The sequence below is a fragment of the Gymnodraco acuticeps genome, unplaced genomic scaffold (assembly GCF_902827175.1).
Source record: "Gymnodraco acuticeps unplaced genomic scaffold, fGymAcu1.1, whole genome shotgun sequence".
Classification (NCBI taxonomy): domain Eukaryota; kingdom Metazoa; phylum Chordata; class Actinopteri; order Perciformes; family Bathydraconidae; genus Gymnodraco; species Gymnodraco acuticeps.
The window spans coordinates 2,639,755-2,651,460 of record NW_022992250.1 but is presented as its reverse complement, the minus strand read 5'-3'; the positions used below and the strand labels follow the sequence as shown (position 1 = coordinate 2,651,460).

Here is an 11,706-nt window from a genome sequence, read left to right as displayed (position 1 = left end):
TTCATTTACCACCTAATTTGCATGAGTAATTCTCTCTCTGAGTTCTATTATATGAAAAGATTAGCCAATTATGGACATGAAGATTGGTTGAAGTGAGCGGTTTAAATGGGTTGGAAAACAGGATTTTGCATGTATTGTTGCAGTTTTCTTTCCCATTATCCATCATATATTAGGCAAATTTGTCTTATTTCCAATGTAATGCAAAATGAATCACTTTGTTAAACGTTCTCTTAATGTCACTTTGCACTCTTGATACAAAGTGAAAGAGAGATTTCATTCTGTAAATCCCTAGAGCCTGCAGTAAAGAGACAAGCTCATGCAAGTCCACACCGGCCCACAGAGGTTACTTATCCCTTCACTCTCATTACTTGCAATTGTGTTTGTACTTTGTACAGTTCCTATGACTACAAAAAGTGAATGAAGCTCCAGCGTGTTAACTTGATGCACTTTATCTTCCTCTAGCACCCCTTGGATTCACATAATGTATTTCATATTTAAGTTATTAGAAAAAATCAAATGTGCATTTTATTGTTAGATGTAAGACAATAGGGTATTTTGTTTTGTTTGTTTTTGATGCTTTCAATTATATGCTTATGTTTTTCTATACTACTCTGCTCTTGTGCCAAAAACATTCTTGACCAGTGGATGATGAAGAGCAGAGATCTTGAAGTAGACCTCTTTCACCTCTTAAAAAAAGGAAAGACTGGACAATATTGCAGTCTGTATTGAATGCAACTAACAAGCTTTTGTACAATATGATATCATATACTTATATCAGAATAGAAGGCATTTCCATAAAGTTTATTATGTGTTTCCTCAGTCTGATTCCACAGTTCAACCCGGAGAGACGTGATGTAAGAATTACATATTTATTGTTTACACGTCATATGAATGAAATGATTGCCATGATAGTACAACAGGAGAATGTAATGGTGTTTGGCGATTAGGCCCCCGGTTTGCAGGATAATCATTCAGGAGGGAAAGCACCGCTCCGATGAAATCCCCGGGGTCTAGACACTGGTGGTGGTGATGAGTAGGTGAGACCAGTCTGAAGGAGGAAGGTTTAGCTTTGTCCTGAAGGAGACGGGAGGCGAGAGGGGTGGAGGCGGGTTGCGTGTGATCATCTGCAATGACAACTGACAGGGAGGAAGAGCAGGTATTTAAGGCATTTAGCATGTGCAGCGATTGGCTGCTGAGGCATGACGCCCTCATATTTAATGAGGGGGGAAGGGAGCCATAGAGTGACGTGTGAGTGACTCGAGTTAGGTCTTCCTTATTGAACTTGCGCTAAAGCTTTCATTTCAACCCGGAGAGACGTGATGTAAGAATTACATATTTATTGTTTACACGTCATATGAATGAAATGATTGCCATGATAGTACAACAGGAGAATGTAATGGTGTTTGGCGATTAGGCCCCCGGTTTGCAGGATAATCATTCAGGAGGGAAAGCACCGCTCCGATGAAATCCCCAAAACCAGTGAAGTATGAATACTGAGATGAACTGAGTTGCTTACCTTGTGGGGTGACTGGTGATCTGGGGAGGAGAGATAATAGATTAACACGTATATGAGCGACACTGTGCCGGAATCACTGCCGGAGCTTACTGGTCATGCTGAGACTCTGACTGCCGAAATCAGTGCCGGTCTTATCTGAAAACGACCTGCGGGTCGCATGCCTGGCCAGCAGGGCTTGACTACGCCGAGGAGCGAGCGGTTTCGTTTTGTAACGGTGGCCCAACGTCCACGACACCGAAGTGTACGGTAGCCTTCCGCTACGACACCGAAGTGTACGGTGGCCTTCCGCCACGCCTGACTTCGCAGGCTATATATATATATATTTCTCTTTATTCTTTTTCCTTTGTTTTGTAACTGACACCGAAGTGTACGGTGGCCTTCCGCCACGCCTGACTTCGCAGGCTATATATATATATTTCTCTTTATTCTTTTTCCTTTGTTTTGTAACTGACACCGAAGTGTACGGTAGCCTTCCGCTACAACACCGAAGTGTACGGTGGCCTTCCGCCACGCCTGACTTCGCAGGCTATATATATATATATATATATATATATATTTCTCTTTATTCTTTTTCCTTTGTTTTGTAACTGACACCGAAGTGTACGGTGGCCTTCCGCCACGCCTGACTTCGCAGGCTATATATATATATATATATATATATATTTCTCTTTATTCTTTTTCCTTTGTTTTGTAACTGACACCGAAGTGTACGGTAGCCTTCCGCTACGACACCGAAGTGTACGGTGGCCTTCCGCCACGCCTGACTTCGCAGGCTATATATATATATATATATTTTTTTCTTTATTTCTTTTTCCTTTGTTTTGTAACTGACACCGAAGTGTACGGTGGCCTTCCGCCACGCCTGACTTCGCAGGTTATATATATATATATATATATATGTATCTTTTTTTCTTTACTCTTTGTTTTGTAACTGACACCGAAGTGTACGGTAGCCTTCCGCTACGACACCGAAGTGTACGGTGGCCTTCCGCCACGCCTGACTTCGCAGGCTATATATATATTTTTTCTTTACTCTTCATTTCTTTTCCTTTGTTTTGTAACTGGCACCGAAGTGTACGGTGGCCTTCCGCCACGCCTGACTTCGCAGGCTATATATATATATATATATATATATATATATATATCTTTACTCTTTCTTTATTTCCTTTGTTTTGTAACTGACACCAGAGTGTACGGTGGCCCGAGTCCACGCGGACTGCAGGAAATACATTTTACACTGATGCGTTTGAGCAAGGCCTGGGAATGAAATACCTGTGTGCCGGAGATGAAGCCCATTACCTGTAGTTGCGGCGTGAGACGAGACATTATTCCCTGTGGGCGGGGCCCGCGGAATTAGGACAGGAATGCAGTTTTGAATATCGGGAACCTTAGTGAGACATGTATACTTGTGAATGTGTTTGAGCCACCACCAGTTATATGTATAACTACCATAGTTGTTAGGGTCTGAGAGATCTTTGGGAAGCCCGTACGGCGCTGATGTCCGGACGAATGAAGGTTGTGAAGGCGGAGGAGGACCACCGTCCTAGTTGTTGTAGGGATGAGGTAGAGAGACCTTGATTAGCAGCAGAGGTGGCTGCACCTATCCTGAAGGAATGCCCGGGTATGATATGGGTGATAGGCTGGATTTAGTGAGAACTTGCTTGGGTAGAAATTGACGGGGGCCATGACCCTGCGAACCACTCTCCCTGGAAGAAACCCCCCAAAACCCATGGATGGGCGGCATCCGTGAAGACCTCATTGAGTCAGAGGAACGCACGAGGCCATCGTAAATAAAGTAATTCCGTTCCAGTGGGCGAGCAGGAGGGACCAGAACCGAAGGTCTGAACGGCAGCCTTCGTCTAAGAAAACGCAGTCATGGAGGTTGTCGACCGCTGATGCTGCGTCCAGGAGGCGGGAGATGAACGAGCGCCCCTGGGGGATGACGTGCATGGCGAAGTTGAGGTGTCCGAGAAGGGAGAGCAACTGTTGTTTTGTGATAACTTGTTGCTCGCAGTATGACTTGGTGATGTCCTGGATGCGCTGCGATTTGTCGGAGGGGAGAGACGCCTTCATGTCTATGGAGTCGAGGATGATGCCTAAGAACTCTAAGCGTGTGACGGGACCTAACGTTTTCTCTTTGGAGAGAGGGACACCTCACTCCTGAAGCAATGTTTAAGCTTGGCCAGTGAGATCCCTGAGCTGTCCTGTGGCGGGTTTATGGGGAGGAAGTCGTCCGGTAGGTGAAGGACGGAGGGGATTCTGACGATGTTCAGCAGGATCCAATGGAGCGCTTCCGAGAAGGAATTGAAGATGCAGGGGCTGCTTCTGCACCCGAAGGTCGTGCGAACGCGAAGATAGAGTTTGGACTCCCACTTAATACCGAACAAGTTCCACTGAGACGGATGAATGGGGATGATTTGAAGGCATCGGTAATGTCCGCTTTGGAGAGCCGAGCTCCGTGCCCTGTGAACTTGATCATCTTTATTGCATTATCCACTGAGGCATGGTGAAGGGAGAACTGATCTGGAGGGGTGATGCTATTGACGCTGCAGAATGGGCCGGAGCAGGGAGCGGACAGATCGAAAATCAGCCTTTTATTTACGTGTGGCTATTCCGATGGGATTTGAACGGAACACTGAGAAGGGGGAGGAGCTAAAAGGACCGATTATATATCCTTTGAGAAGTTCTTTGTCGATGAGCTGGGAAACTATGTTGGGTTCTTTAGCGGCTGTAAGTTTCTTGCTACGAAAGTCACTGTGGGAGATGGGAGGGCTCCTACCCTGAAGCCTTGGGAGAGCCCTGACGGGAGATAGTCAACGAACACGGAATCTGTAGATAGCGCAGCTGCTAGCTGAGGGATGTTAATGGGAGTGGAGGGGTGATATTCCAGAATGTTTTTTTTTTTTTTTTTTTTTTATGTTTCTGGCGCAGAGCCACTGTGACGGCCCGTCCACACGGTGGCGTGCGTTACAGATTCCGACGCTTCTGCCCATTCACTTTGAATGGGGTGACGTCACTTTTAGTAGAACTGTATTTTGGGAAGCGACGTGGAGCGTTTGCTGGCGTTGCTCGCTTCAAAAAGTTGAGCAATGTTCAACTTTTGGCGCCTCGGCAGAAGCGTCAGCCAATGAAGTCCCGTTTATGCAAATCTGCCGGTACAAGCGCTAGCCAATCAGACCGCGTGTATGTTGGGAGAGACTACGCAGGTAATTCCTCATATTCCAAAAATGTGAGGGAAAATTCATTATAGCGGTAGTGAATCACCCGGTGCTGTATGATCAGTCTCTGTTCATCTACCGGGATACAAACCAGAGGAGCGAGGCATGGAGGGAGGAGGCAGGGACAGTGGGTGAAACTGGTAGGTTTTCGCCTGTTGGGGATTTTTTTTTCCTTTCCAGTTTACTTAGTTTTAACATTGCTATTGCTTTGTGTGTCGGGCAAGAGATTCATGTGATTGGTTGTTGCTGCTGTGCGGACCGTAGCGTAGGCAGAAATTTACTTTAGGGTGGGCCTGTAAAAATATAGGGTGGGCCAGATTTTCTTCTGCGCATCGGAAACTAACCACGATCCCGCCGGTACCGGTGGCAGATTACTTTTAGAATACTTCCTTTCCTCTTCTTTTTCTTCTTTCCTCCTCTTCTTTTTATCTTTTCTCCTTTTCCTCTTCTTTCTATCTTTTCCTTTCTTCTTTCTCTTTAGAATACTTTCTTTTCCATAACAGATGGGTATGTTTTGGTGAACGGGAGACACGTATTTTACTGTTTTAATGGCTTATGAAGAGCACGAACACGACATTTTAGTGTCATTCTTGACAGCTCTCTCATCTGCACCGTACATAAAAAGAAAAACTCACCCAGACTGCATTCTTTGTACTGTCTTAAAACCTTTCCTTGGAAAAGTGTATGCATTGTAAGGTGTCCTTGGGTGCTTTGAAAGGCGCCCCTAAATAGAATACATTATCGTTATTATTTATTATCTGAAACGATGTAATCACTTTTAAAACTTTTCCCAGTTACTTGCCCCATGCATTCGGCAGCAGCAGGCCATTCAGTTAGATTTGATCCCGTTATGAATGTCATAATTTCGACAATACATAAATGCTACGTAAACGTTATCTTCCACGTTTTATCTAAACATCTCCGTTTCTACCTTCCAATATGTTTTGAAAGAGAACTCTCTCTCTCTCTCTCTCTCTCTCTCTCTCTCTCTCTCATCTGCGTGCGGGGCGGGGCCTCACGGACACGCTACATCTCTCGCTCGCAGATACGCTGCAGCGCTGTGCACACGGTTCTGCCGGTAATGAATATTACATTGTGAGGAAACTTTCCACCAATAATTCCAATAAGTATTCACTTCAGGTTTACGAAAGTAACTGCACTCAGTTTACTCGTTTTTTCAAATGTAACGCCAGCTGAATGTACTGATTTTTTTTTTTTTTTTCTTTCTTTTTCTTCCGATTACGTAACACCGTTACATGTATTCCGTTACGACCCAACCCTGTGTAAGGGTCGAGTGCAAACGTTTTCGTTAAAAACTAGTACCTGAGTGCAACGGAAGTTGAAGCTCCTGTGGCGGAGTCTTCCAGAGCCTGGAGGCGAGCATCGATAGCTATCATGGAGCTAGCCAGGGATTGCAGGGAGCCGGCCGCGCTACTCTCCATAGGGGTGTGTGACGCTCCCGGACTGGCGAGCCTGAGAAGGGGTGGATTTTTTGGAGGGGGACGGGATCCTGGAGGGCTCGACTTCCTGCCCTTTTTTTACCTCCGCGGCTGCGGCCTCGTCCTGCTCTCTGGGAAGCTGGCTGGAGCTGCTGCCCCGGACTGGGGAGCTACGCTGGAGACCTGGTCCGAGAGCTATCGCCGCTGAGAGAGAGTGAGGCCTGGGGCTGTGGGAAAGCCCTGCTGCAGGAGCCGGGCGATGAGGAAGTCTTCCTCTGTTGATAAGCCGCTGTGGGGAGCCGAACCGGGATCGGAGACTTCCAGAGAAGGTTCGTGTTCCGAATTGTCCGAGTTGGACATCTTGAGCTAGTTGTTTCTTACGGTTTTTCTCACGAGAAGCAGTATTGTATTGCAACTACCATTGCGTGTGATCATCTGCAATGACAACTGACGGGGAGGAAGAGCAGGTATTTAAGGCATTTAGCATGTGCAGCGATTGGCTGCTGAGGCATGACGCCCTCATATTTAATGAGGGGGGAAGGGAGCCATAGAGTGACGTGTGAGTGACTCGAGTTAGGTCTTCCTTATTGAACTTGCGCTAAAGCTTTCATTAGTTACCATAGATTTAGTCTTGCGTATTTTAGTTATTGCCCATGCTTAAGGAAGGACTGTATAGCTGTCAGACAGTAATATTGATATCTCAGTATCCAGGGTAGCGCTCCAGCACAGCACAGTCATAGATTGTGAACACCAAGTCCTGGAAAAATATCAAATAGATGTTTTTAGTTAAAACAAGTGCAATTGATTTAGATATTTGAATGCAAAGTTTTTATTGTTGGCAGTAGCTCAATTTCAAATGCAATTCAATCCTAATTCAATTCATTGTTATCTGAAATTAAACATTCTAGTAAACAGAAAATCACCAATATGCGTGTGTATACTTACACCCACACATTGTAATTTCAGGCTATTGTTGACATTAATTCTAGGTCAACCTTTTTCTGGTAATTAAGCTTGCTGAAATGACCGTAGTGAAAGTGATATAAAGCTGTTAATAAAAAAATAACCACAAACCAACACGAGTTGTCTCCACAGTTCAGCAGAGAAGGCTCAAATATCCAGAGTGATCTGAATGTTTTCCATAATCTGAATCATAAACCCTGTTTAATCCCGTGATATGACCCACTGAGTGACCCATTAAATGTTTTTTCCTTTTCTGTTTTATGTTGTGCTGCAGTGGTGCAGACTTTGGCTCAGTGTAAATGCAGTAGATAAAGGATCAGTTGTACCATTTTGTTTTCCCTCTAAGTATAATGTTCCAATAACAAAATATAACTACTGTAGAGTATTGGGAATACAGGAACAACAATTGGGCATTTAATAAATGATGTTATATAAATACCTATTACCGTAAATCCTATGTACCTATGTTTTTAAGATTGGGAGTCACCTTATTTTAAGATAAGCAGCACAACTTCTACTAACAATACAATATAAACAATTACTACTCAAAAACCTCCTCTATCAACAGAAAAGGCACATGTTGAGGTCCATTAAAAGTACAGACAATGTAAAAAGAATAATTTCTCGGCAATCTTATTTAATGTTTGCATAAATGTATCTTTATATGTCAGACGTCAGAGCGATTCATTTGAAGCCTGTTACATCTACTGTCACTGAATGCTCATGCTACAGCCCCAATGGCAAACTATAAATCCCTTTATATTCTGCAAGATGTTTTATTTTGTGTCCCCATATAATATAGTGCTATTTGAGGCTCATTGTGTTGAATCTATTTGGACCATTTGTCGCATCTTACCCCGCGACATTTCTCCGACATGAAGATGAAGAGCTGTCTGAGAGTGTACCCCAGCTTCATCACTTCTCTGGTGTAAGCGCAGCGGCGGTCTCGCAGGCCTTCCACCAGGGAGATGTAGGTCCTCATTTTGTGCATCACACAGGCATTCTGCATTCAGCATGAGTAGCAATTAGTGTCTCAGTGCGTGATTTACAGCTTAGGTTTTCAGACAAAATACCACAGCTGTTAGTGTGGAAAAATGTTGGACAGTGATACTACTCAAAACAAAAAGTGATGGATGAACAACAACTAAAAGTAGAAGATAAGAAAACTATTTTTTTTACCATGAAATAAGTAAATGTATACATGCCAATCATGTAAAATAACAAATACAATCTAGCATCATCAACACATGTGACAATCATGGGGAATTTAAAATCATACTTACATGGACATCAAGGTAGAGATCTGGCATGTGTGCCATGCAGTAACTCTGGATGCAAGGAAAACATATAATACATATAACATTCAATAATTCAGCATTGACAGGATAATATTATGTAGTTCTTTAAACCTATCCATTATCTTAGAAGTCACAGTTGCCAAAACAAACCCAACTGAAATGTGTCTACAAATTACAAGCTCACTATTGTTTTGATTAGATTGGATTAAACTATATTGATGCATATTTGTATCTAGAAAATAAATGAAGGAATACTATCACTATTTGTCCAAAGTACAATAAATAAAAAAGCACTAGATACTGAAAACATCACAGAAAATGTTTACACAAAACAATTTGAGAATATATGCTAAACCAAACTTTAGTGTACAATGTAATCGATATAGAGCAAACATGCAGCAGCGGACTTACAGTTTCATGGCCCCTCTTCAGATCTGCAGCCATCTGGGTGAGATCTCGCGCCATGCTCAGCACCTTGCTGTCGCATGTGGGGGGGAAGAAAGGGTAGCTCAGTACCAGAGGCACAAGAGACAAAACAAGAAACAAGTGTTTAAAGATCGCCATGACTCCCTGACACCTACTTCACTAACTGAAACGATGTTTGTTTGTGAACTGATGCACACACGCAGCCACGTATGCATGGAGACAGATTACAACACACCCTCTGTTTACTCCAAAATAATTATGCAACTGCAGGGGATTGACAGGAGACAACCCATTGTGTAAGATGAGACAGATGGAGAAAGCAAAAAAAAAGGCTAGAGAGAAGTGTGAGCTGTACATTTTTGTCAAAGATCTCTATACTGGAAAGACATACATTCATAATAATCTCAGAAATGAAGGGATATTCAGCAAGGTATTTTTTATTTCAGAGTGTAAGTTGTTGAATAAGAAGTCAAATTTGAATTTACTTTAGTAAGTGTTACGAATGGGTGAAGCAGGTAGGACTCAAATGCAGAATTTAACGAAAACCGAGCTTTATTAAATAATAAAAGCTGTGGCAAAAAAGGCAGTATCCAAAAAATCCAAAACAAACGAGCAGCACAAGGAACACAGACCGTGGAATAACATGGAGGGGAAACAATGAACCAACATGGAAGACTAGACTACTCACAGGACAAGACACAGATGGGCAGGGGAGGGAGAAACACAAGGGCAACAGGTGAACACAATGAGACAATCAGACACACCAGGGAAACTAACGACAGGGAGGAGGACCAGACAAAACACAAGGAGGAAGACAAAACACTGAATGAACAGACTTACAAAACCCATAACCAGACAGACAACACTAAAACCGTGACATAAACCTAGGAGTGTGACAGTAAGAGTATCAACACCACAGTGTAGAAATAAATGCTCCAAGTCATGCTTTTACTTCACATGTCAAATTCTATACGCAAACATACTCGAAATGCAGAAAAGACCCTTTTAGAATATTGTCTATTGTGATATTGTAATATGTAATATAATCATCAGTGATGCTTTACTGTCTAAATAATTTTAACCTTGGTGAACGTGGGCCTAATATTACATTATTTATAGACAGCTGAGTAGTTTGTACATTTTCCCAAAATGATCAAATGCAAAAAAGTCAAAAAATTGCATTTATGTTTTAAATACATTATCATTTTTCATCGGAAAAGTTAAAATGTCTCAACTTAATACATTTGACTGTGTAAAAATACAATAATTTCTGATTATAGTCAAGAATAGTAAATGCTCTTTGTTACTTTCCACTAGTCAATATTAGGTTTCATATATTTGATCTCTTAGTATTTGTACCACAATTATAAAAAAAAACATGACAGTGACTGTCTCTAGATAAATCTCTAAATTAAAAATACATTTAAAATGAAACTGCTGCATGTTTTAAGTGTCTTTGACATTATTTGCTGCTGTTTGCATTTACATTTTAGGCATATTGAGTTTTCACATTTTAACTAAATGTGTCATATTACCCAAACTGCCAAGCCAGGAAGGATCCAGACAGCCCTGAGGCGGAAAAGGGACCAGATCATTCAAATGTTCAACCTTAATATAGAAAAAGAACAGCTTTAATAGCCTGTACCCTGATACGCGTGTTCCATAATCTATCATCTCTGCATTGGCCAGGGGAGTGTGGTGTTGAGACCCCGACTGTAATATTGATCATGGCAGTGATTTATGCTGTTAAATATGTTCCTTTAATACCTTTGCTGTATAAACACCAGATGCTGTCATATCCTGTTATGTCTTTTTTTCTCACTAGATGGGGCTAATTTCACAGAGTTAAACACCTTACATCTTCATGAGCAGTCCAGCATGCTTAAGTGTCATGTTGAAATTCAGCAAAGAAGTGTCTTTTCTTTTTACAAGCAAAATAATATCCTCAATTAGGACAACATTGGCACACGCTGCCTGCCGTAAGTTAAGTGTCTGTACTGTGTTTCTCTCCAGGTGTGATATGACACTGGCATCACTCATCTCATCTAAAAGAGGAGTACACCCCCTGATGCCGCAAAGCGCACAATACAGGAGATGAGTGATGCTCGTCACCTCTCACAGCCTGTGTTGATAGTTTGAGGTCTGTCCCCTTCCTCTGTATGAAGATGGATGGCCCACACCGAGTGTGCCCTGGCATGACGGAGAGGCGTTAAGAGGAAGAAAAAGTGCAGCGTGGGCTGTAAGCATATCTCTGGTCCCACAGTCCCACCACTCAGCCGTTCTCCTCTCGACCTTGGCCTACTCAATTAACAGGGGACACGGGTGACAGTCCTTGTAATGGAAGGATGTGTTTTACAGTTAGTAGTTAATGGCCATGGAAGGTAATGAATTATTAGAGATTGGACTACAGGAATCTGTCCCTAATGACAGAGAATTCCAATGCGGCAAATCCCTATTATGGTTTTTAAGACCATAGATATTCATTACATATATCAGGTGACTCACATGTTTTTTTTATCTTTTCCTCTGTATTTGAAAATGTAGGCTCATGTATGGAGATCATCTTATAATTGAGGTTTAATACATCCGTTAAGTTGTAGAACTCTATCTCGATAACATATTTTCAAAAGAATAGGTCATAATGATATAATCCTACATTTTATGAAATAATAAGTATTGCAGGCCCAATGTAAGGCAAGGCAAGGCAAGTTTATTTATATAGCACATTTCAACACAAGGCAATTCAAAGTGCTTTATAAAAAACGAAAGACATTAATAAAATGGCATTTAAAATCAGTCATTAAAAAGAAAATAAACATTAAAAGAAAAAATACATGGATAAAAGT

The 11,706-nt window shown here is 42.1% G+C and overlaps 1 protein-coding gene across 1 annotated transcript; it reads right to left on the bottom strand.

The window, feature by feature from the left end:
- On the bottom strand, positions 1-8,998 carry LOC117540213 (cytokine-like protein 1). The gene is made up of 5 exons (XM_034206787.1): positions 8,846-8,998; positions 8,420-8,464; positions 7,993-8,139; positions 6,785-6,930; positions 1-833 (listed from the first exon to the last, which is right to left on the bottom strand). The coding sequence occupies exons 1-4, from the start codon at positions 8,996-8,998 to the stop codon at positions 6,874-6,876; spliced, it is 402 nt and encodes a 133-aa protein (XP_034062678.1). The 3' UTR covers positions 1-833; positions 6,785-6,873.
- Between the last annotated feature and the right edge of the window lie 2,708 nt (positions 8,999-11,706).

Coding starts and splice junctions, on each gene's coding strand:
- LOC117540213 (XM_034206787.1), bottom strand. CDS start 8,998: ATGGCGATCTTTAAACACTTGTTTCTTGTTTTGTCTCTTGTGCCTCTG. Junction 8,465..8,845: donor TGAAGAGGGGCCATGAAACT/GTAAGTCCGCTG, acceptor CCTTGCATCCAG/AGTTACTGCATGGCACACAT. Junction 6,931..7,992: donor TGTCGGAGAAATGTCGCGGG/GTAAGATGCGAC, acceptor ATATTTTTCCAG/GACTTGGTGTTCACAATCTA.